This window comes from Anguilla rostrata, chromosome 4, assembly GCF_018555375.3.
Source record: "Anguilla rostrata isolate EN2019 chromosome 4, ASM1855537v3, whole genome shotgun sequence".
NCBI lineage: Eukaryota > Metazoa > Chordata > Actinopteri > Anguilliformes > Anguillidae > Anguilla > Anguilla rostrata.
The window spans coordinates 52,118,395-52,145,848 of record NC_057936.1 but is presented as its reverse complement, the minus strand read 5'-3'; the positions used below and the strand labels follow the sequence as shown (position 1 = coordinate 52,145,848).

At 40.0% G+C, this 27,454-nt stretch overlaps 1 protein-coding gene across 2 annotated transcripts in view; it reads right to left on the bottom strand.

Annotated features, from left to right (window-relative positions):
• Nucleotides 1–27,454, bottom strand: part of sema5a (sema domain, seven thrombospondin repeats (type 1 and type 1-like), transmembrane domain (TM) and short cytoplasmic domain, (semaphorin) 5A) — a 100,766-nt gene that overhangs the window by 57,507 nt on the left and 15,805 nt on the right. For both annotated transcript variants that reach the window (XM_064333145.1, XM_064333144.1), the window contains exons 2-4: nt 16,213–16,434; nt 7,068–7,167; nt 3,075–3,120 (exon numbers count right to left, since the gene is read on the bottom strand). In XM_064333145.1, coding sequence (XP_064189215.1) covers nt 3,075–3,120; nt 7,068–7,167; nt 16,213–16,366 — 300 coding nt within the window. In that variant the 5' untranslated portion in view covers nt 16,367–16,434. The remainder of the gene's footprint in view (nt 1–3,074; nt 3,121–7,067; nt 7,168–16,212; nt 16,435–27,454) is intronic.

Sequence of the window (27,454 nt, the reverse complement as noted above, 5' to 3'; positions counted from 1 at the left end):
TCAATAATTTGTTTCATTAGGTTTTATTTTATATGGCAGAGGTATATGTAAGAGGTAACTCAAATTAAAGTTTCCTTCTGTGTCCTTGATTCTAGAATTACAACTTTGCATTTAACCAGATGAATATCTAGTAGTGAAACATTGAAACAATGAATGCAGAATTCAATAGGGACCTGCAAACGTGTAATCTGTCTCCTAAGACAGAAAGTCTAAGAAATGGACTTTAGCTCTGTAGTCGCTGAGCTTGGTGAGGGGTGAGAGTTTGCGCTGGCATCAAAGCTAAAGAGGTCAGCAGGGAGGAGAGGAGATTAGAGGGGGGGAGTGGCACGCTCGTGTGGTGAGTAATGCAGAGGGCACGGGGACAGGGTCTCAGTGGACCGCAACAAAAGGCTGCAGCCGCGCCCCCCCTGCCCTTTCACTGCGGGTCTGGCCCTCCGCGCTGCCCCCTCCCCTCGTCTCCGAGCGTACGAACAGCCAGCGTGCTGACTGCATCCAGCCATCAAAGGATTCCGCTGCTTTCCACCGGGCGACAAATCGTAATGGAACACAAACCCACCGACATCTGGGTAGTCACTCAAACGCTTCGAAATTGCAGTCTTTCACTGCGCAATGTAAACAAACACATCCTTCATACAATATGCACACTGGTATAAAAATATGAATTGTTTATGGGAAAGCTCAATGAGTAATGTAAGCTTGCAGTTAACTGGATGAAGATGAATATGACAGATTTCATTAACCTTTCTGTGTTGTTCAAAGATTAATGAGTCAACAATATTTATTAAAAATCTGTCCCCATCACTAACAGACAAAGAACAAATCGTTTTGGAGCGATTAATTGACTATTGCAAAACTACCATTAAGTCCAAGTGAGGACACAAAGAGGGCGGGTGCACAGAAATGGAGTGGTGGGCTGGAGGTTGGGGGATTGGGGGGTTCGGTTGTGGGGCACAGTAGGGTTGAAAGAAGAAAAAAGTCCATTATAAACCAAAAAGAAAATCACATCCAAGCTCCAAGTGGAACCAAAGTTGGTGGGACAGGGCTTAAAACCACTGTTTGGGAACCACAGTGCAGGACTCAGCAGCAGAAGCACAACACAACTGGTTTTATATCACCAGGTAAGGGCAGGTTTAACAGTGGCCGTGGTTCTTCAGACAACACAGAATTCAGGCTTACCCAATGATGCGCCAGGAACCGATAGACCACAAAGTTTCAGTGAAAGACATGTCTATCCTCCAGGCGCAGATTTACTGCAGAACTGTGTGGCCTGCAGTGTGTAAAATAGTTACCGGCTCAAAGGTGAGTGCAGCTGGCAGAGGTCTGGGCAGCACAGCAGTGAATCAAGAGGCACAAATAGTGGTTTCAATTTAAATCAGGAGCAATAGATAGGGTCATGAAGGTGTTAGAATGTTATTGATGGGCGTTGGTAATCCCTAGCAGGGTTGGTTTTAATCAACCTCAGCATCTGATTACTACACTGAGAAAACTATCAGCTGCTGACAAAAAGGTAGCGCTAAATCCTCTCGGACTGCACACGTTCCAGCTAAGTGCCAGACATCCCTCACCCGGCCAGCCTCACGTGAATTTACAGTTTGTCTGGTGAGTATCATGTGCTTAACTGCATGCACCTCAAGAAGGGTTTTATCAGCTAGTGGCTTGTCAATTGCGCAATGATCAATGTCAACTGTCCACTGGTTGAGGTAACACACATGCTGCCTTGGACTTCTCTACATTTACAAACACTTGGCCCCACACTCAGCTGACAAGGCAGTGGGACAGTGGTCCATCTTACTCCATGGCTGTCCAGTACCGCAGTAAGGGAACAGATATAAGTGAAGTGGAGGAGTATCCACAGAGCTATATTAGTCATGATAGAGGACATTAGGCTCATGGCCTTCTTTCTGACTCCTGCCAGAGACTGAGCGACTGGAGTGCTTTTGCAAATCTCCAATCTTTCGTTCCCTAATGGAGGCTTAGAATTGAGCACATTTTTCCTCTAATACAAATATTTACAGAAGCGCTATCTCTGTCTCTTTCAACATATATCATACTGAGTAGCTTCTCTAGTGTTGATTTAAGCATGCGGATGTTGAGGTAAGACCCACACTGATGCATGTCTATGCCTTTATATTTTCTTATATGGCATAATGCAACTTGATTCTTTCCTTTTTTTTAGAAAGAGAATAGTGAGAATATAAAGAGAAAAGCAAAAAGTACAAAGCAAACAAATATCTTTCAAGAAATAAAACAAAGCAGACCAAAAAATGATTGGCTATTGGCCTGTGAATTAATATTCTCACTTCAAAAAGAAAGCACAGAGGGAAACAGCTTCAAGAAACAACACTGTTGAAAGGAGAACATTTTTTTGTTCACTTTGATGTTAGGAACTGCAGGAAAATATGTAATTTGTACTATTTTGATGACTTGTCTGCTAAAAGAACTTCACTGACAGCAAACTCAACATCAAAACTTTTTTACACAATTATATATTTATTTATATTTATAAATTATATATTTATAATATATATGTATATACGTACGGATATATATGTATATATATATATAAATAAACAGAGAGAGAGAGAATAAAAGTCAAAGCTATTTTGCAAGTGTACTGAAAACAAGCTGTCAGAAGTCAGAAAATGAGTATAGTAGTAGAACAACTTGTGAACCACAAACATGCCATCAGTGGGTGAAAATAATTTCAAATGCCAGGCATCTTAACATCCAACAGCATTTTATTTGCCACCCAGCTTGGAGATGATGAACCACGGGTGACTCCTTTGAACTGGCACGCTTACTCATAGTGAAAAACCACTCAAAACAAGTTCATTCAGTTCAGTACTGACAATTAAAGGTATGTTCACTTCTTCCCCTTTTCATAGTGCAGTTCTCTAGCTGACACGGCTGACAATTACACTCCTGTGGAGAGAGAGGGAGAGAAAAAGAGACAGAGAGGGAACGTGGATGAGAGCAAGGGAGGTAGAGGGAATGGAATGGAGGGAGAGGGAGGGAGGCAAAGAGAAAGACAGAGGGAGAAAGAAAGATAAGAAAGAAAGTATTAAGTCACACACCTGGATTAAAGAGAGGTCCTCCAAATGCAGCCTGAAGAGGTGATTTCTGAAAGAAAAAGTTTTTTTGACAATAAAAAAGACTATAGATTTTTAACAAAGCATTACTACTAAGATGTAGTGATCACTGGAGAGCACAAACACTGTTTGTCATGAATGATAGGCACTAAAATCTGTATTTGTAGCAGACAACATCAGTAAGAAACAAAAATCACACATTTGTGCCCACTCCGAATCCCTGACCATCAAAATACACAGTTTACAATAAAGTACAGCACTCAGCACATACCAAGGCTAGTCAACCAAACAATTATACTTGTGCCTGCAGGCAATCACTTTGAGAAAACCCACTTTTAGACATTATTAGCAAAATAAGTAAGTAGTCATTAATAATGAAATGCAGCACCTATTAACATTAAACAGTCACATGGTGTCAGGAGGCTCAACAGGAACACATATGGTAATTACTGCCGGTCATAGATAAGTGAGATTTACCGTAACAGAACAGCATACTATGACCAGAGCCCACTTACTATATTGACATAAATCAATAGCTCCACCCTTATTCTGTGCATCTTCACTAAAACCTCTCTTTTTACCTGCATTGCACAGGCTATAGCCTGTCAATATCAGTACCATAGTTTCCATAGCAGTGACCCAAAATTTGGTGATGTATCATAACTTTTAGGCAGGCCACAATTAATTGGTTCAGAGGACATTGGCAGACATTTCTATTCATCTTAATAGGCGTTTATACACTACTGACCAAATACTCCGTGATTATTCATTTCTTAAATACATAATTGATAACTGTGTCTTTGTACTCATAACTGAAAGGTAATTTGCGTAGCATATGCTGGTATTAAAAATCAGAACAATCTGTGTAAATGCTGAATGAGGCTTTTAAAATGAACAAGCAATTAATCTGCAATTGCGCCATTACTAAATACCATTCAAGTGGGAATATAATTCTCTGTAAAATTAGATCTGACTCTTCAATACTGCTACATTACATAAGTGAGTCAAAACTCTCCAAGCAGACAAAAACATACAAGTACAACATTACAGCAGGGATACATTGCTAATATTATGTTGTGCTTCAGTGTATTTGTTTAACAATGGGAATTAAAAGCTAAACTTGGAATAAACAACAAGTGGCCAGCATTGATACCTGAATAATGAAACGGAATGGAGTATGTTACTGAAGTGCATGAAGATGTGCCCGCTGCTCTCTCAAGCATTCAAATCAGAAACTGAGAATCCCATCAGCAGATCCCTCTGCACAGCTCCACAGTGCCAGAGTGGATTCCAGTAATGTACTGGAGGCAAACCACACTGCCCCTGGGGAGATTCCTAAATCTACACAATTGACTGAGCAGAAAGGATCACTTCTTTGTGCATTGACACCACTTCCAGACCACTAACACAAGGAGGCAAGGCTAGTGACTTAGTACATATTGAACCGCATTGATCTCCAGTTGAGGTGGAAGGGGAGACTGTCGACCGCAGGGAACTCATAGGGCTACTGCCTGATAAAAATATATGACAACAGCAATACAACAGCAAATAATGCAATGTTATTGATAGCTCCCATAATGACAACTTCCCTCCTCTTTTATTTCTTAAAATGGTCTAGCTTCTGAATTGTAAGCCATGCCAATGAACCTGCGCAGTGGTGAATCTATCATCCTCAGTGAACTGTAACATCCAGACACAAACACACACGCACAAGCAAATGTGCATTCACAGACACACACACACACACCTCCCTTTTATACACACACACACATGCTCACACACACATGTAGATATGCTTATATGGATGTTTGTGCGATTCCCTTTTCATGTCAAACTGTTCCATTCCATTATTTTCTTTCGGTCTCAGCAAATATCTCTCATGCTCTCTTTTACCTACCCTAACCTCCATTTAAAACGCATTAGCCAATTCCCACAGCTTCAGATGTTTCTGCAGCGGCTAGTCTCCCTGGCCTTCCTATGTGCCCTTTGCAGATGGGAGCCGTATTGACAACTGAGGCCATTAGAGGAAAATGAGTGAATGTTCATGATCCCTAACAGACAGGGAGCTCATCTTCCTCACAAAGTTACTCTGGAGAGAATTACGCAGACAAGCTTCAGAAGTGCACAGTATGGCTCTGCTAAATTAAAACTGAGGTGACAGACAATGGAAATAAATATCAATTTCACAGCTATCACATGAGCTGCAGCTAACAGACTATACAGCTTTGCTGCCTGTGTGCCGGGACAGAGATCAGCAGGATATGATGCGCATTAGAAAGCAATCGCACTTCATATACGGTAAATTCAGCCTCACATGTCCAAAAAAGATTGCATGGATTTTTTGGGGAAGGGCGAGTAAAACCTTTTTTTGACCCAGTCAAAGTCACTCATGATGAGAAAGCATGAATATCATAACATCTGAATTACAATGCCATATGGGAGAACTGTATAATTACAATGCAATTTAAAACTAGAAAAGTTTCAGTCAATTTCACATGACAGAAGCTCATGGGTTTGGTTCAGCGCTAAGAAAATCCAACCACAGAGATCGTTACACTTTATACCCCATCCTCATGGTTAAGGGTTTGTCAGTGTTGATGATATGGTGCAGAAGAATGTAAACATGGCAGTTCCAGATATAGCTTTGGGTTTCACATATAAAAGAAAACGAAAACTTCAGGCCTGTGAGTCGTTTTCTAACCCAAGACATTCGCACAAAGCAAAACATATTCTGCAAATTCGTATTTTAGAAAAAACTCACATTCAGTCTAAACGTATAGTTTCAATGGAATTAAACCAAATGCAGACAGATTCACTGGAATTTAAAAATAAAGCATAGCAAATGTTTTCCTGTGCTGAAAGCTGGTTCCTGCTTGTTGATGACGTGCCACCATGAACCAGGCATGTTGCATTGATCAGAAGGGGAAGCACTATATTTTTTGGTTGAGTGAGCTTCTGAAAGAGGAAAAAAGCAGAACCGGTGCTTTCCCCTCCTGATTAATGTCAGCTCTGCACTATCTAATAGAATGTTACTTGAAGCATGGCATTTCAAGGCTCAGCAATGCTGCCGTCTTTCTTTCACATGCCACCACATATTCTTCATTGCCTTTCAGGCCCTTTGCCCGAATAAAGTGCCATGATTCACTCTGGGTACGCTAATTGTCCACGCATAACAATTTCCAGCAAATGCAACGTAAGAACAGAATGCATGAAAGGATATTTCTCGTTTCAGTTTTGAACTGTCCTTTTCTCTTCTTATTTCCTGTTTTTCTTCCCGGCCTAACTCTTGACAGCAGTTAATTTAACTCACATTTCACACACATCTAGTTACAGCCTAGGTTATAGCCTTCAGATGTGCCTAAACCATTTGTCATTGCCATTACCATAGCCAACTACAGTATATACACTCTACCCAATTATATATAATAGCATAGGGTGTACACTGTATAGTAGGTTAGGATAATGGTAATGAAAGATGTTTTAGGCACTGAAGATGAGGATGAAGATGAGCTCCATAATGTTTTGGACAAACACATATCTTTGTAATCAAACAATTCACATGTGGTTAAAGTGCAGATTCTCAGTTTTTATTAAAAGGTATTTTTTATACATTTTCGTTTCACCATGTAGGAATTATAACGTGTAGATTTTATACATAATCTCCCCCATTTCAGGGCACCATAATATTTGGGACAAATGGTTTCACAGATTTTTCTGATGAGTCAGGTGTGTTTAACTGATTCCTTGTGCAGGTATATGAGAGCTTTCAGTATCTAGTCTTGAGTTTAGACTTTTGATTGCTTTTGGTGTCTGTTACTGGCATTTGTCAATATAAGGACCAAGGTTGTGCCGGGGAGAGTTCCAAACAAAGGTCTTGTGGACTGATATGACAACGATTCACTTTTATAAGAGTGCTGGCAAGAGCAACCTGGATCCTCAAAATTCAACCTCGTGTTTAGAAAGAGATGATCCTGTTACCTGGCTCCCACAATCAGTTCGTTCTGGCCTGGGTCAAAGGTCAGCTGTGAGTAATCCACTGTGCCTTCTGCCCTGAACCGGTGTATCCACGGCTCCATCTCTGTGGTGGGGAGGGAAGGAAAAGAGATTCAGAAGTCAGAGAGGGGGAGGGGAGGCTGAGGGGAGCAGGAGCCGGTCAGAGTTGTTGAACAGCTGCGAAAGGTGATTACATTATATTTGACACAGAGCACATGGACTGGGCTTCAGCTGTCAGCCTTGTGTCCTCGCTTTCCAGGGAGAAGTGCCTCCTGAGTGGTCAAGGCTGAGGTTCACAGACAGCTACCCTGGCCTCCTCTGCTGCTTTGGCGCCACACCCATTAACCCCTGGCACGGCCGTCAGACCTCTGGTGTCACAAAAAGGAGATGTTCAACTGTCTCTTTCCCCTTTGAAATCTAATATGCGCTGAGGATAGGCACAGCTATGCTTGTTCTCTAACCACCCCCCGCCTCCTCCTCCTCCACTAAAACGCTACATCCTTCCCAGAATAGACTTTATGCAGAAACAAGACCATGTCTCTTTTGAATAAATGAATATGCTTAGACCACCTTTATCGTGCCATATGTTTTTTGTTTTCTCAAGACGATGGGCGACATATTTCACAGGCAACTTGTGATTTCACCGACACTCTTTGTTTATTATCTTTGCAGTAATTGAGTGGAAATGCAGAGTTGTCAGATTCAACTACTACCAACCTTCACTTGTCAGAACAAATATTGACAGGAACTCTAATCAGTCTCTTCAGGAGAAATCAAAATCAAAACCACTCATTTCACCTGATCATTTTCTTCTTTTTCCGCAAGTGTTATTGCATGAGTATTAACACATCAACACAGATGAAAAGAAATAATTAAAGAAAAATGTATTTCATTTTTTAAAGGAAGCTGAAACAACCTCTACACTGTGGGTACAGTATGCAGGAAGCTCATTGAATAGTTGTCAAAATAACAAGTTACAGCAAATGAACATCAATGAAATGAATATCGATGCCACGATATGTGATTTCATTCTGAAGAGTTTTCAGTTCAGTGAACAGTTCTGGCCCCAGTGTGCTAGGAAACGAACTTAGGATTTGCCTTCCAATACGAGTGACGAGGTCGTTTTTCATGTGGAGGAAAGTATTCAGAGCATACAAATGTAGCAGCAGCTCCCTCAAGGATACACAACTTCAGTTACCGAGCCTCCCTCCATAAATCTCCCCAATCCCACCGGGAAGCACTTCACTATATATGAGAATGCAAGTTTTGAGGAAATAAGGTGGTAGAAATGGGATTTCTTTTTCTCACGTTAAGGCCTCGTAGCAATTCATAACAGCAGTGATGTATTGGCCCAGGCTCTTGATTCATTGTTTTTCTTTTGGTTTGTTCATGATTTGCATGACCATCCCCAAAGCAGAAGATGATTTTGGATATGTTTCTGTGGGGTAATGAATGGAATTGAGCTGTGTATCGAACGGTGTATTATTGTGTGAGCTGCATCTGGGCTAAGTGTCTGTTTTTTAACTGATGTCAGTGTTTTAGTTGATCTAGATATAAATAGTTTTTCTGTTGTTTTAAGCTGTTTTTTGAGCAGCAGTAGTTAATAATAACAGTATTTGTTTGGAGTGCTTTGGTGTAGCAATTAGTGACATGGCAAGGTATATCCAATTGTTAATTACCTAGGTGTGTTTTGGCTATGTTAAATTCAAACAGTGTATCAAATAGTGTATTATCCTCAGGTGTATATGAGCTGCATTTGTCATTGTTGAGGGGGCTGAGTGTCTCCTAACTGTCTTCAGTGTATTACTTGGCCTAGACACAACTAACTTTTATGCTGATTGTAACATACTTTTTTAAATAAAAGTAGCTATTCATAGTACATGTTTGGACTCTCTTTGTGGAGTGATTAGTGACATGGCTAGCTGCATTCAAGTGCTAATTAGCAAGGTTTATTTTGGCTGAGGCTTAGCTTAAAAAGAATTAAGGACAGTATTTAAAACAGATAGCAGCTGGAGAAGCAGCTTCAGTTGTATGAAGATTCAGTTGTACTAAGACAAGGGAATCTACCTGCAGAAGTCCATCAAAGGAGTACAACAAAGCTACCGCTAGGTTGTTACCTTAGGACTCAATGCAGCTAATATAAAATTCTATGTGCTTTCTTCCTATCCTGGTCTGTTCCTCTCTCAGGAGACGCACCGCCATCATCATTCTACATTACACAGAGCTCTCTCCAACCTCCTCTACCCTCCTTTGTTTCAGGGGGCCTATAGAACTGCCAGTCAGTCTTCACAAGGCTGACTTCATCTAGTCCTACACCTCTGTGCTCTCCCTCCGGGGCTGGCCAGTTAACAGAGACAGTCCTTGCAGTCTGCGAGGAATTTCACTCAGCGAAGGCAGATTCTGTCTCCTCCATTCTAATCCTCCTCAACATCTCTGCAGCATTTATCACAGCTGACCACTACCACCTACTCTCTTCCCAGACTGCCTAGAGGATCTGTGGCACAGCACTCAACTGGTCTGAATACCACCCTGATAGTTGCTCCCTACTGGTTGCATGTGGGGGGAACAGTTTTTGATACCTCATCATTACCTCTCAACAGGTGACTCCAGTTTTCAGTCTTTGGTCCTCTCCTCTTCTGTCTCGATACTAAGTCTCTTGGTTCTGTCATCCTCCCCCATCGGCTGTCTTATCAGAGTCATGCTAACGATATCCAGACCACTGTCACTCACATGATCTACAACCTCCCCAGGCTCAGCCTTGTCACTCCAATTCCCATCTCAATCCACTGCCAACATCAGCTCATGTCAGATTCAGTGTCTTGGCGCTAGCTTATTGGGGGGGCTAGAGAGGCAGGTCAAAAGATCAGGATTCCCTACACACCATCTAGACCTTCAATTCTGCACCATCCAGGCACCTGGTCCCTTCCTCTCTGTGTGTGCCTGTACTTATAGGTCACGTCTCCAGTTCTGTTTCTGCCCCCCCGGTGGGCTGGTATGCACCGTATTTGTATTTTCAAGCCAAGAAGACAGAAATGAAAGTGGTGCTGAGTGTGCAAGACGAACCATATGTGCTGGGCATCTGCATCCTCAGAACAGACCCCAAACTCACTTCGGACACAGCTGAATGATCTGCAAGGATCTCAGCCTAGCCATGAGAGAATGAGGTTTCACAACAACGAAAATGAGTGGAGCTGCCATATGCTCACTTAATTTAACCGATCGATGTCCATGATCAATGACCGACAGCTCATTGTAGCAGCATCCACTATGGGGTTAATCAAAGCTCATTCTCGCATCACTATCTCAAATCGCACACTGAGTAGACTATGACTGAGGGCTGGGGCTTGCTGCTGGCCGGAAGCCCTCAGCATTCACTACAGTGCTGGAGCCCAGCCAGAATGCATAACCTCACTGCCCAGAATAGAATCATGCTCCAAATTTCAATTTCATCACTTGCTCTTAGGATTGTTCTGGTAGTGTGTTCCAACAATGTGGTTGCAATAATGAATTTATAATGCAACACATAAATATTTGCATTTTTGCGGGTGGGGTTGGGGGGGGTGTAGGAGGGTTGTGGTGTAAAAATTGGATCTGATCTTCCACTTTGAGAAACTTGGAACAGGAAAAATGTGTTACTGATTACTGCAATATACTGACATAGAGAGAAGGAGAAGGAGAATGAACTACATTTACACATAATTTTAAATATTTGGGGAGTATCATGGGAGTAACTCCTGGCAATCTTTTCTTGTCAAACCCCTGGTGACCGATGTCACTCAAACACTGTCTTCTGATTTTTGATGACATGGACCAGGATGGGTGTAAATAACAACCTATTTGGTGAAAGGCAAAATATGAATGTATATATGCGCATTGCAAAACCAGTGGACCGAGTTGAAAAGTTAAATTGGTCACGTTTCGCATTTTTATTTCCTTTTTCTTTCCTGCTACTTCAGACAATAAAGTATCCATTTTTTCAGACATTTTGATAGACAGACAGAATCAAAATTACAGCAGCTGAATGACCCAAGACCCCTAGCAGATCATGCAGGGCAAACCACTCCTGGGTCACAAATAAGCAGTGAAAAAATGTACATCTGACATGTAGATTGAAAGCATTTGAGAGGAAAAAACACAAAATATGCTGACCTAATGCCTGCCTTTAGGAATAATATAATTGATATAAACACATATAAACACATTGTGACATTTGCAGTGTATTCTTTACAAGGTCCAATGATAATTGGTACACAGAGGCAGTTGCGAGCTGATGACATTTTGATCTGTTGAATATGATCTCCAAAAAGCACGACCAGTGCCAAAGAGTAAACATAAGAGTGTATTTAAAGGAACATGAAAACTTCACCCACATGGCCAATTAAAATGCCATTGTCTTCTATTGCCAGTCAGTAATGATAGCAGTTACATCTAACATGCCAGTTTGCTTGTGTTTTTTTCTCCTATATTCTTTGTGATTAACAAACCACAAGCCACAGAAGCACTTGTGTCAAGTCTTTTATTTCCATTCGATATATGGCTGTGTATAAAAGCAAGTGGCCAAAACCAGCCTGCGCTTTTCAAGCACACTTCTGGTCTTGTTGAGAGATGTTGCTCACTGGTGCCAGATCGGTTGTCTGCAGTATAGGTGTTTCAGTCACCCATTTGAATGTAGGTCAATGCTAACAATACGGTCAAAATACATAGTCAATCATTTTTTCCCACAAGAAAATGTAGTCACAATAGCAATAGGTGTTTTTTTTCTTTGTCTAATGTCTCCCCACGTGCCAATTTGTTACGTTACTGTGTTATTTAGACACGATTGCAATATTTTGTGGAGGAATAAGGGACAGTCACTGTATCTCATGCGCATAGTGGATGACATGACGTCACTGCCTACTGCTCAGTCTCTGGCTCCAACGTGTACAACATTTGCCCATAAACTGCACTTCCTGGGATTCAAAATGCTTTTCACCAAGCCCATGAAGAGTCAATGGGTGATGTCACAGTGAATTGGTCCATATTTTTTATACAGATACATGTATTAAAGTGCTTCAAATTTGCATTAAATTGCATCACATTTCTAGATTGTAATATCTAAATCCATTAGATCAAGACCTTGAGCTACTGATTGCTCAAATTGCATGGCTCAAATTCATTTCATTCTCAATTATCAACTAATTTGTACAACTAATTAGTTTGGAAACTGCCCGTGCATGCCTTGTTAAAAATGGATGAGGAAAGGAATATCCTGGGAAGGACCTTATCTCAGATTCAAGCCCTGCTACTGAATAGGCAAGAGTTTATTAGAATGTATATTTATATATGCAATTTACTGCCTGTACATATGACACTGACCATTCTGACCCCGCTATTTTCAAATTTCCCACCCTGATCAAGTGCTTCATCACCCGAAAAGCCTTGGAACATGTTGCAAATGCAATTCATTTGAAATTGCAGCACACCTGAATCCAGTTTTAATATATTTTGCAAGTAGAATTACTCTTTAGTGTAACACATATTCAACAATAACAAGTTGCATGAATAAAAGTTTAGAATTAATAACAGTAACAGCATTGATATAAGCTATTCATTATTATTATTATTATTATTATTATGTTTTGCTCAAAATACATTTTTTCAGTATAACACATGACTCATCCACAAATATGCAGAAAATGTTCATAAAGTTTGATTCACGGGTTAAACAGACAATTTTGTTTAGCTCAGAGGAGCCTATACGTCATGTCTGTGTTGTAGGTTGGAATATTCCTCTTCAGGAAATTTGCAAAGGTTATACAACGCGCCCCTGTTGAGCTCAGGAGGGATCTATAGCGTGTGCACTTGAAACCAACATCAATACAAAACCAAGGGAGCAGCTCCCTTATGGAGCAAAAGCAACTGCACAGGCTCGCTGTTGAACTCTCCACAGGGAAAGAAAGGAGTCCAGCCAGTTGTCCTGGCTTTGTTTGAAGCTGCTTTGTGTGGAGTAATTCTTTTATATGGCTTACCCTATCTGGGCAGTGAAAACTCCACCACACAATAAAGCAGCACAGGACATAACTGCAAGCAATTGGGCATATATAACCTTCCACACTTGTAGAAATCCAGCGCAGTGTGCCTCCAACATAACAACAGCTTACACTCCCCAAGATTATTTTTAACATCTTTATAGTCCTCCCAGCAGAGAGAAAAATGGACTGTTTAGACCTTCCAAGCTTTTGAGCCTATACAGACACACATGTGGTAGCCAGAGAGGTGCGTGCCGGGTGCAGCGAAATAACTTCCAGAGGGGAAAGAACAGAGGGCTGGTTTTTAGGCATGATGCTTAAATGGCAAATGCAAAACACATATAAGAAAGGCTTCATGCTGCTTCAGGGTTCATAGGAACATGATGCAGTAGATTTCCATATGGCTAAATAGAGATATACCTCTCAGTTTTTGCCTGCAGTGGTGATCAACATTTTAATCATGTGTACAGCGTTGCCTAATCTAAACTGGCCTTCAGCTCTCAAACAGATTTTATTGAAAATCGTATCTTGCGCATACTTGAACAAACACTGTAGTCCACAAAATTTTGTAACAGTCACATTCACAACCTTGAAATTTTACTTCATATCAGAATCTACCGTTCAATAATTATTCTCCAATGATATTGACTTTGGTACATGGAAACTATCTTAATATAGGCAGACTAAGGGAATTCTTAATTTCACAGATCAAATTTACTGGCATCATGTGCTGAGCCAGAACAAGCAACCCTCAAGGATTTCACACCAAATTATTGATTTATACGTGCACACATCTGAACAGACTGTAAAGTGGCTAATTAATTTATATCATGTGATAATAAGTGTAATGTAAAATCAGATGAAAAAATAATTAAAGTCCTCATAAAAACAGAAGCAACCAACTGGGGAAAAGAACAATGCACATATGTGTCTGTAAGTACATAGAATGTGCTCATTCATGCATGTAAAGATCTTTATCCAGGAATGAAACAATATTATGCATGAAGAAAAAAATGAGGCCTCTTAATTAATTCAACTTTGATATATTTCCACTGAAACACGTGCCCCAAAAGGCAATTTTGGGTTCCATCTTAAAAACTGAATCCAGATGAACAAATGCTGTAAAAATGATTTGGCTCATCAGCTCATTTTAACTCAGCTATATGGAGCAATTATCCAAAGACTGTGGTAAAATTCAAGACAAGACCTCTGCGACTACCCCAAAAGGTCTTTATATGTTTAGAGAATCTGTATCTAAAATGATAAAGTCTCATTTGTAAAGAATAATATATGGTCATCAGTCCTTTTATCAGGACAGCTGTTCTATGAGATGAGACTACAGATACTACCATAGTGGTGGGATCAAAGGAGTTTCGTACAGACCCTCAGTGCCAAATGGTCAGTCATTGTGCCAAATGGCCAGTATTTCATGTTTGTCAAATCATTATTAATTTATTGACAGTATTATCTTAACATAGTATCAAACAGTTGAAAGTTAACTTTTTAAAGCAGGTGTGTCCTAGTATGACCCATAGTGAGCGAAGAGACAGAGCTTAACTGCATGTTTGTTGCTGCATGCAACCAGTGTGGATAATGTAAAAGAAAGTTAGCTTTCTATTTATTTTTAATTTTTATTTTTTCTATTTATTATATGCTTTCTCAGTCTTTCGCTCTCTTGCATCACCATATGTTAGGAATGGGCGTTAGAGTTCCAGATTTCATGAATAACATGTAAAATAATAAATAATATTTGCAGTGAATAGGCCGACTGGCTTGCAGAATGGAACTTGATTAAATGTATTCAGGAAAATGATTGTGACATGTTAGGACTAGGCATGCCCAAGGCTCTCTCCCTAGTCCAGATAAATGACAGTGGCCTCCCCTTAAACCATGTGCTCTGCTTTCTGCTTACAAATATAAGTTTATGCTAAATTAAACATCTCAAATTCACACTGGATAAAGTGGTGACTTTTTAAGGGTTCACTTTCACTGGGCCCTACTGAATAGGCTACATGTAGGGAATTGTCCAAAGGAAAATGTGGAAATTTAACATCTCAGAAGATTCCTCAGTATGTAACTCCATAAATATAAATACAGTGCCTCAAAGCCAAGATTCCTTTGCATATTGATGATGTGCTGTAATGAATGTTTTGCATTTTCACCAGTTTGGACCTTATCGCTGAAGTTGCAGAGAAGATGCCACACGCTTGATGAACACAGAGGAGCAAGGCTGTGACAACTCAACAGCGGTGCAGAGAGCAAAGCATTGTGTTTCGACATGTTAAGCGTCAAGGCATTACTCAGAAGACACACTCCAATGAGATTTGTGTGTGATGGCAGGCATTGAGAGTTCTGAATTATCAGGGTTCTATTTGCAAGTAGTATAGCTATGTGATACCAAGCATGAGAACCTTTGCGCTATTTAGTAGTATTGCTTTGTATCACCTTTAATTAAGGCATGCTTAAAACAGCAATTTTATAAGACATAGCACTTCTGTTATTAACTAATTTTTAACAAAAATGTCTAATATAATCATATGTAGCCCTACAACAGCTGCCAATATGTTGACCTCCTCCTCCTGCTTGTTGTGCTCATGAAATGTTTTTAAAGAAAAGGCTCGTGTGAAGATGTTGTGGGCAGCCAAGGTAATGCTAGTTAATAGAGTGCCATGGAGGGTAGGGATGGGCATTAAGGAACACAAACACTCAGCAGCAGGTGATCTGTAGGCAACACATCACCCACATGTGGTGGGAAAATAAAATTGTGTCAGATGAGCTGTCACTCCAGAAAGGATCATTATGCTCAACAAACACTGTGCAGCATCGACCCAAATACCCAGGAATACAAACACAGAATCTCTCCCTGAGCTATGGAACCTGTGACTTTCCACTCAGTTACTCCTCACAAAGAGTGTCCCAGTGAATTCTGGGAATCACCAGAACCCTTCACTGTTCTGTACGCAGATGATATTAGACTCAATTAGGCACTCTGTATACTGAGCATTCAAAGGTAATACACACCTTTCCAAAAGGTACATAAAATAGGCATAGTGATACAATTCCAACTTTACTGTCTCAAGGTAAATGCATAAAGTTCGGGTTTAGGAGTGACCATTCTGTACCTGAGTGAGAGATGATGGGGTGCTCCGCCCTGTGGCACAGCGACTCAGGGGCCCAGGAGGGACCTCTGCCAGCCAGGCCCCCGACCAGCAGGACCAGCAAGCCCTGCAGGGAGAGCAAGCAGCGGGCTCGGGGGCTCCCCGCAGCTGGAGCCATGGGCACTGGGGCGCTGGTCACTTCTCCTCAGGCCTCGGGGCAGGGCGCTGGGCATCTGCAGAGGAGACCTCAGAACCAAAGAGAGAGGAGAAGTTAGGCTAGAGGCCCTCGGGCAGCTGCTGGAGCCATCACATTTTACAGGATAACCCCTGATCCTTTCACCCGCTGCCCCCTAACCTTACACATCTGACCCAATGGAATATCTGCATTTTGTCTCACATGCTGCGAATACCAGGAACTGAGCATATGTGCATGTTTTATTTCTTAAGGGGCCCCATTTTTAAAGCCACATTGTAAACTGAAGTTTCTTTTCTTCTCCTCTCCAGAAATGTATGGTTTATTTTAATTTTCAATCTGTTTTACACAGCATGGCCCTTAAAAAATGAGAGAGATCTGGTTCAATGAAGAAGGATTAAGGATTTCTGAAATGGAATGCAAGGCACTCATGACCCAGGTAATATAAAGCACCTGCTGCTCTCTGTTGCCAACATCTCCCAGTCAACTCTGTCCATCAAGTTTTACTTTCTGTACCAGAGCTTTTACTTTCTGTGCCTCAGCTTACCAGTCATTATGATTCAGCTGTCTTGATGAAACATTATTGAAGTGCTGTATCCATTTAAAACCAAACATGAAAGGATGGAGAGGTCACCGATTCACAGCACACATTTGAGAATTCCCCTTGACTATAAATGTATTCAAGACCACTAACTGAAATGATCATGTCCGATCTGTTAGGATGCCTTATGGACGACTACATTAGACACAGCAGAGTACACATTAGTCGCAGTTTTCTGTGTACATGCACACAGGCTTACAGCTGAACACTTCTAGTAAGTCAGAGTGAGGATGCTTAGAACATGTAGCATATACTTTCAGTGTTCTTAAGTTTCTGATACTAGCACCTTTCTAAATAAAGAACATTATTCAGAATACATTTTACCTAATGGTGTTCTGTTAATAAAAAGGGAGACCAATAAAAGTGTGTTGTTTGGGTTTTGAGTAATTCTGCAATGTGACAAAAAAACATTTTCGCAAAATAACACTTAAAGTGATAAGTTCAATTTTAATTGGCTCAGACAGCTTTTTTGTGCAATGAAGGATATTTTAGGTACTTAAAGCATTCAGGAGTTCATGGTCTAAAGCAAGAAAATACATTCCGAGCACTCCAATTGATTTTATGACTCCAAAGGCTATACATACGAGCGGATTCATTTTATAGCATAGCAGAGCGATAAACATAAAAATCAGCTTTTATATTGTGCTGGTACTTCTTTCCTTCTCAGTTCACAAGCAATTCAAGCCCTTCACTCTGATGGACCCGAGCATTAGGGTTGATACGTATAAGAAGCCATGCCGTAGTTTCCTTTAGGACAGGCTGCAAGGTCATAGGAAATAGTTCCAATTGAAATTCAGATTACTGCCCATACGCTGCTTTGGAGTTTACAACATGGACCAAATCTCAGTTTTAGCACCTAGACTATTCAGACTGTCAAATTCATTTTTGACAGTATCGAGATACTGCGGTATATCTCAGTACGTAAATGACAACTGCTATTAATTCAGTTCGATATCAAACAGGCAGAAAGTCAGTACATTAGGTATGAACATTTAAAGCCAAAAACACTGTATCCAAATGCAGAGGACTACTCTATATTGTGCATAAACTTCTAAGTTGCTCAATGAATTAATTGATATCATTGTGCTTTCTCACTACCTCTGGTCTTTCTTTGTGCTGTTTGGTTGAGCTACGACTATGCAGTGCATATGTCAAACAGAAAGTCATACTCCTGCCACAGTTGACCCCATGTACACAGGCCACAGCCATCCTCAGCTGCCATACTCAGACTCCTTCTTCATGGCTGCTGTTGAGTTGAGACTCTCCTACAGTTACTCTCTTAAAAATGTGGTGGTGAGATGAAAATAGTGTCAAAATGCACAGTGCCAGTAGGGTAGCAGGAGCTAACCACTGAAAGGTTGCTCGGAACCAACTAGATGAAGTGCCATGGAGTGAAGATATAAACTACACCCATTCTCTTCACAGAGCACTTATTTAGCCCCTGTGAGATGGAAACGTTTTTAATTTACCTCACTGTCACTCAGTGAAATTTGCCTGTTCAATTCAAAGGCTGTAGATAGCCCACAGACACAGCAATATCCGATAACAAACGGCAGAGAGTGCATCTTAACGGGTGCCAAATACTTCACACATCACCCAAATGCTCCAGCTCAACCTCAAAGCTTAACCAAATCTGTAAAACCCAGCTGTGGAAAATGGGACTGCATTCAAAAGCAACTGCACTCATAATCATGAAGAATATACAGACGGGTGACAAAACCTGAATAAATGAGAAACATAATGAATGCAGATGCTTCAATACAGGTGTACTGGATGATACACTTAAGCAAGTAACATCCTATCCTGCTCTGTGGCATGTACAAAAATTCTGAGCAGGCCCGGTTGACCTCGATTTTTGGCAAGAGGAAAATATGTGACTTTAAAAGAGAGTTCATTACTGGGGCACGAATGGCAGGAGCTTCAGTCACAAAGACTGCTCAAATGGCTAGTGTCTCAATAGGTACAGTGGCATTTAAAGCTATGGGAAAGACATCAGGAAAAATGGTCGGAAACTGTAGTCGCAAATGCACAGTCGATGACCGTGATGCTCTGCATTACTATGATATTTAAGAAAAACAGAAAAGAAACCCTTCCTCAGGTGACTGAGAATATCAGTGCAGGACATGATCAGACTGTCGGCAAGAACAGGCTGTCGACAACTACATCAAGAGGGACATTCTCGACAAGTGAGTGAGTGCATGTGTGGCACACTTAAACGGTACAGGCCTGAAGGCTTGACCCCTACAGTGAGGGGTATGGTGGCTCTGTTATGCAGTGGTGGGCATTTTCCTGGCATGATTTGGATCCACTTGTCGTCTTAGAGGGAAGGGTCACTAAAAATCAATACAAAGTTATTCTGAGTAATCCACTTTATCCTGTGATGAAACATTTCAATCCTGATGGGAGTGTTCTCTTCCAGGATGACAATGCCCCCAACCAGAGGGCACAAGCGGTCACTGAACAGTTTGATGAATATGTAAATGATGTGCTATGGCCTCACAGTCAGCAGATCAGTTTTCCTTAAATATAAATGCTTCTCTGTCTCCCCTGAAGCACTTGTTAAAAACCACGGTGTAACTTTACCGCTCCAGCTGGTTTCCTCACCTTGAGTCCACAGGATCGCTCCAGCCCTACCCCTCGCTCCATGGTCATGGACTCCTTCAGCCCTGTTCCTCCCCTGTCCATGCCTTAACACAGCCTAGAGCTCCAGATCCATCACCTGGCTCCTCTAAACTTCACTATACTGAACTAAACCCCTTGGTCTTCTTTTATTCCTGTTAGCTATCACCTGAAATGTAACCTGCTTAACCAATTTTATTTGCTGTGACAGATCCCTTGAAACACGGGCTCCTCTCGATATTTCTTACCATTGGAGTTTTTTCTTGCCACTGTTTGAGGGTTTTCTCCACACTTGGAGAACCTTATGTACTTTCTATTTGGCGATTCAGGCCTGGAGTTTGCTCGGTTTGCTCTTTTTTTTGTTGTCTGTAATGTGTCTTTGCGACAGTTCTCTGTAAAAAGCGTTATACACATAAAATTGGATTGAATTGAATTGAGATCTCAACTCAATTGAACCCCTATGGGACATTTTTGGCCAAAGTATTGTCTCCATCAGAGGCAAACATACTCTATATATATATATATATGTGTGTGTGTGTGTGTGTGCGTGTGTGCGTGTATGAGGTGATATTAATGAATAATACAAAGCATTAGAAGAATGTGGAAGATGTGTCTGGTTTTCACAATGGTTCAATGGTTGCCCCAAAAAATGAGTCTGCTCTCATATTTGGGGGGGGGGATAAAATATCTTCTGGGGAACGCATTTATCAGAACACCATACTTTGTGCACAGCACTTCCTATTTTAGTTATTATAGATTATAGACCTGTTTATCGATAGTGTAATGTTTGTAAGATTCCTTAGCAAGAGATGGACCCAATATTTTGACCAACCCCAAATATACAGTCTAAACCGACAGCCGCACAGACAGAGGAGTTTGAAGAACAATGGCAGGTTAGCCTGTTTGTTTTAACTTGGCAGAAACTGGCCTGGATGGCCATGCAGCAAGCCTCCAACTCAAAGGGGGGGAGTCTTGAGCACAGCAAGAGTATGAATACTCATGCAAAATTGAATGAAATTGACTAAAAAGCAAAGCAAATCAATGTTTCAACCCAACAGGGTCTTCATCAGGCAAAAAATAATAATATTAATTTGTTGGGTTGAAACGTTGCTTTGCTTTTTAGTCAATAAAATATTGGGAGCTATAATCCAGTGTGCGGATATCCATTTTCCTTCCATCTCCACATGTACTTTTATCCTGCACCTGGCCAAATAACTGGTTGGATGTGCACACAGCAATATCAAGGCAGCCTGGTATGGATGTATGTCATGGGAAATTTTGACCTCAAAGTAGTTCATCTCGTATACAAATTGCTTCGACATGGGCAGAAAAAATTGCATTTTAGGCTTTCATGCTGTTAACATATATCCAGAGGTAGAAAACAACTTTCAGTGCTGCAGAAGATTTTGACAGCCACAACACCTTGTGTAGTGTAATTGAATCAGACAGGGTGGTGAAATGACCTTTGTTTTGTGTCATGTCCTCAAGAGGGATTGCACAACTGGTAAAATTCATGGCTAGACATAAAATCTGAGCCGAATGTACAACAGTGGAAAACCGACAAGCGAATGAAGATTGATGGATGGCGTCCCCAATGAATGTCTGAAATGTCTAGAACAGCTAATCCCTTCATTCCTGACTCTTAGCCTGAGGCAGCACGGTTAAAAACTTGAGCTCAGAAAAGATAAATCAATCAACTATGTTTGCAATTGTGCTGTGAAAAAGAGATGAGAATATGTAAAATCAATACGACAAATCACATGGCAGTGCTATTCTACTGTTCATGCAACTTGTCTGCAGTGTATTTCCACTTTTGACTATTTCAACAACTAGCTGTGCCTTTTACAGCATGTCTATTTATTGCAAGTCAACAAATTTGTTGATTGGCTTCATACTATGTTTGCTAAATACGAACATGTGGGGAGAAGTAGAAAGAAAATCCATTGATTGGTCTTTTTTTCTGTGTGAGGCTTTTAGGCAAACATGATCTTCATGGTCACTGCTTTGTGTACAAGAAGAATACATTTATCAGACATGTGTGAGTCACACAGTAAAAAAGCCATCTGTTCAAACATGCCGGAGAAGGTGTGACAAGACAGAGCACAGCCTCGCTGATGCTCCTCTGTCAGACAACCCACCATTAAAATGCCAGACTTTTCTTTAAGGAATAACAGCAGAAATGTCTCCGAAACATATTTTCCCAGACAAGAATATTTGTGGTTTGTAGGCACCTAAGATGCTGTGTTAGAACCTTATAGAAAAGTCAATATATATAATATTCAAGTGCAATACATTTGGAAACATAAATAAATGAAAATAACATTGCCAGTTCCCTGCCGCATCATTTCTAATATGCACAGGGTTTAAAATAGGTTCAGATTCCCAGGCGATTTTTGAGTAGCTTTCATTAAATCTCATCCATGATCAAAGAAATCATCACTACTACTGCCATTAAATTACAACAAAATATTCAAAAGAATGGCTCTGTGAATTTCCTCTGTAAAGGACAAACAAAGAGAAAAAAAAAACAGTTACACCATACATATTCTATACTTTACTTGTTCTGCTTAAAATGTCTTGTAAAAAAAAAAAAATCCAGTCTGTGGACATTTGCACCAACAGTAGGAATTTAGCCTGAGCAACCTCATCATCTCAGATTGATATTATTTCCTCAATCAGTCAGAATGATTCCTATCAGAAACTCAATGCTGTGTTTCAAGACCGCTGCCTCACAATCTGTTCAGTAAACTGCTTTCCAGCAGAATACGTATCAAGACAGAAAACATACATCAAGCAACTGACAGCAGATGGCCTCAGATCTTTGACAGATATCCGATTGAAATACAAACACCATTCTTGCTAAAAAGATAATGACACCTGTGACTTCATAGTACAAAAGGGGCAGGCAAGGATCACTCATATATACACATGCATCATTTATCATGCCCAACAGAGCATAGGCATACATAAACATTATAACCAAAGCTGAGAGGACAACAGGACTTTCATCTCTCGCAAATGAAAGCATTGTGTGCCAGATCAGGCAGGAGTTGGAAGCTTTCAGGATAACTACAGGCTGTAGTTGGCCACAGCTTGACTTAGACTGAAAATCTGGGACAGTACACCCAGCAATTTTATCCTGTTCCACCCTGATTCGGCAGAGCCTCCTAATTCACATTTTATTTTTACCACCACAGGCTCCTCCAACCGGACGATGGATGCACGTTTCCTACTGGCTCAGATGAAGACTGACAGTAGACAGCTAAACACTTTCCCAGCGTTGTGGAGAAGCAAGCTCGGGGTTCATGCAGTCTGCTCAATTGGTAGCTCCAGTCTTAGAGGGAGGTTACAGACTGCGTACTGTCCCACCAAAGCCAAGGTCACTGGAGCCACTCCAGCATGAATTCAGTTTCAAACAGTATGAACTTAAGTAAATAAACACACTCCGCTTTGAACTCACTGATTCAACATCCACTAAGGGAAAAAACCTGATTAAGGACACAAATGGTGAGAAGATGAAAGAAGCATACAGAAAAATGCAGATAACCCATGCTGAAAGTTACACAACTGATGGTGTGCTAATTTATACATTATTTCTCAGGTCTATGCAGCTAATCTCTTTTTTTTTCAGCACATACATTCCATGTGTTTTGTAGCACTTGTTTTGCCCCATATCTAAATTATCAGTGATTGATACTATATGAAAGAGCCAGATAACTAAAGCCAATAATCAGTTCTGGCTTGCTGTGAAGGCCCTCAGGGGGGCTGGCTGATGGCTCATCCTTTTAAAAAAACACAATTCCTAGTGAAACTGCCACTAAAAACTCTGTACTGTGTTCAAACCCCACCACCACCAACCCCCACCTCGCCCCCACCCCAGACTTGAAACACCTGGCTTGAGTAAAAGTCATGCCCTCCATGAATAAAGGCTAAAACTGGCTTCCACATCCTCTCCTCCAGCCAAGAACTACAGTGGTGTAGTTTAAGGCAATTTAATAATGGTGTAAGGTGAACTGGATGTACATACACCCTTAAATATATACTTTTTCAAGTGGAGTGCCCCACCTTGCTTTTCACTCAGTTTATGGGAAATAGAATGGTCACCATCTGCAAAACACACATGAACAAACTGAACAAATAATCTAAATGAGTCTGGTTGTTATTCAATTCAGGCTTTGTATTTTAGTTTTATTTTTTCTATGTACACTCAAAGAAAATACTCTTACTTACAGTAGTGAGGCCAGATTAGAGTTCTACTCTTGCAGAATATGCTTAGGAATGTGTACGTAGAGTCAAAAAATATGGACTCTCTATGGACTTTCTTTTTTACTATAAATAAGTATTTAAATCTTGCCATCTCTTTGTTTAGTCATTTGCCTCTCCTGACAAAACAGTCAACAGCTGCTCTCCACACAAATACATGTGCTGAAAAGCACACAAAAATGCTTCATTGTCTGCAAGCCATATGTTTGAGAAAAAAAACATGTTTTTTATTTCCTTGTGCTCAGTGAACGCTAAGGGTCATAGCTGTAGCTCTTCTTCTTATCAAAACTGAAAAAAGAAGCTGTGATGCTCTTTCAGGCTCATTCTACCTGGCTAAACCGAGATAAGCAACATAATGCCTATTGCCAAAAAGATTTGACAGTTTTACTGGTTTAATTACACGCTTGACCACAGAGAGCTTGGTGATGCCCTATGAAAATTATACTATCAGTGTTCCCAGCTGCAGATACACATTCATGCAGTCTGTACCAAATAACCCTACAGTCAACAAGGGAAAGTTTCACTTTTCATTTTTAAAACCACCGTGAGTCCCACAGCAATATATTGCTGTTGAAAGGGCACATTTTTAAGATTTCATGTCCTGGATATGCATCTTTGAGAAGTATGTGTTGAAGTGAATCTTTTTTTTTTTTGGCAGATTCACATCACCAGAAGAATTTCATGTCAGGTCAAGCATGAAGATACCTTACATTTGTTACAGAACAGCGCAATGAAATGACCTGGGCTCTGTTTCAAAATAACAATGGAACTTAAGGTTTTAAAATGGTTTTTCTGATGGACTAACATGCAAAATTCTAACTTTTAATTCTAACATCATCATAGGGAGCTGAAGTTAAGTGAATCTTTAGAGTGGGTCTTCTGGCTCTAGGTGCTGAAAATGTTCAGAAAATTATTTTTAAGATAGTGATTAGGCAATCCGTAAAGAACATAAAGTTATCTAAATGTTTAGCAATTAATCTAAAATAGAATAAAACATTTCACAAATATTACAGTTCCAATTATAGTTACAGAGAAAAGAAAGCTCAGAATTCACTCATTCAAAAAGGCTTCAAAAATGTATATTTGATAATAAGATGTATTCATTTGTTTTTGTGTTTGCTTGTTTATTAATTTTATGTTCAAGTTACTGGTTTATAATTTGCAGCAATGCTAAATTTAACATTGCTAGCAGTTAAAAACAACATGGCATTATATAATTAAATGAAGAGAAGTGATCAATCATGCACAGCCTACAAGACAAAGAAAATAACTTACAGACCTCTGAACATACGGAGGGAGGAAAGAAGAGAAACAAGAGCCTCATATAAGAAGCCATCCAAATCCTTCAACATGAAATTGAATGATATTTAAATTAAATATATCCAATTCCTTAATCAAAAGGTCCAAACTATGATATCAACTGGAATGCAAGGGTGACTATATTATTGTTGTGTTGCATGGTCATTTTACCAGTTGTATCCGTAGACTTGAAAATGAGATAATGATGAACAACTGTTCTATGCGTTCAATGGTTTTTAAGTGTAACATCAGTGAAAAGGGATTTGAGAAACTGAGAAAGACATTACTAATATGTCTTGTGAGGGGTCTTATGATGGTCTTAGCACTATAATGTTTTTGGGAAACAGGGCCCTGGACTTTTTCACAAAACAATAGCCTTGATTTAAACTTTTTTATGTCACTGAAAAAACATAAACACATAACTGTACAGCAGAAACAGCTAATGCATCATGTCTGTGAACGGCAGTTATGTAGGATTCCAGTTTAACTAAGTAATTCTGTAAAGGAACAAAGCATATCAACCTGCAAATCTATATCTGAATGATAAAATGATTATCAAGCATTGGACTGGAAACCACCTGCACTTCATGGTTCATGGTTTTCCACCAAATAAATTAATGACGCTTTATGAGTTTAACCAAGAATATATTTCAAATTTGAATTTGGCACAAACATATATGCTTTCTTTTTCTGTAGAGTATTTTTAGATTCATTACAACAAGGCTTTTTTCAAAAAGAAAAATTAAACTTTTTTCATAAGTGAATAAAAAGAGGTTAGAAACAAATTATTAGTGCTTATGTTGGTGTCACACAGTGGTAGGATTGACTTTCTGCATCTGCTGAGACTGGCTGATAATCACAGGCTGTAAAATGTCAAAAGAAAAAGAATAGCAAGAAGAAAAAAAAAAACATTAGGGGACAAAAATATGTGTGAATCACATGCTCAACACAAAGATAATAACAAGCAAAAGCACACGACTACTACCACTACCACAACTGGAAAAATATGAAATACCCCTTCTTTGATCCAGGAAAAGCATACTTTATAGAGTCTGAATGAGACGTATGATAAGAGGGTAAAAAAATAAATAATTACTTGGCACCAATGGAACCAATTAATCACACGTAAAGGATGTAATTCATACTATAAAAAACAGAAAGGTGGCTGGCAGACACAACAGCGGAATGCAGTGAGACAAAGATAATATTTTACGGAACAGATTTGAGCCGGGGGTTTGTGTCCTGAGGGCCGAGCCAACAGACAAACCAGCGGCACCAAACAAGGAACTGGTATCACTGGGTGAAATCTCCATACCTTCTGACAACTGTGTCCTACTCTGTATCAGCATATCTGTGTCCATGCAAGAGTACTGAATGGGCGCTGGATTTCTTTCTTCCGGGATGCCTTATTTTTTTCCCAGTTCAAAAATCATGTGAAGCGTGTACGCTGTGTCCAGTATAACATGCCATTGTGTCTTTTTTTTAAATGCTGATACTTCCCTAGAATTCACTGTGAATATCTGGCAACACAAGCTTTCAAGCTAGTGGATATATGCTTACATACACACAGTAGAACACAACCCAGCTGTTTTTAATGCTCTACAGTTAGACTGAATAGACTATTTTTTATTTATTACACACAATTTTTTCTTTTTACCTTGCAACATGCAGGAAGAAATACTGTGCCAAAGTAAATAATGCAGGTTACACTTCCTAAAACTGCTTATTCAAAGAGAGAGGCCAGACGGCCAACCAAGAAGATTTTCTTACTCCTTAGATTTAACTGTGAGGCGCCTGTTGGGTACCTATGTTTTTTTTTAATTTTTAAGGTTTACAGTAGCTATTTTAGACTACGTTCCAACACATTACTCGTTATGGAAAACAGACTGAACCAGATAGTCATAGACAAACACTGATAATTTGCGAGTGTTTATAGACAGATACTGCTCAGACTAATTGCCAGTGGAACAAACCCTTTGTCTTTTTACTTTACATCAGATGTTCAAGAGGTAGGTTTCCTTATGAAATGACAGCCTATTAACCTTGTATTACATCCCAGAAGGAGAGCAAATAAATCCAATTAATTCTATTCTCTTTGAAACCCAGCACATTACAAATATGCTAATATGTTTTTCTCAAGTATGGGGATACCAATTAAGGAAATACGAGTAGATAATTATACTCATATGAACAGAATAATTCCCAGATGATTATGTTTTTTAACAAAGAAAAACAAAACATGGAAAGATGAAACATCACCCAGTTTGAATACACACAGATGCAGTCCTGCA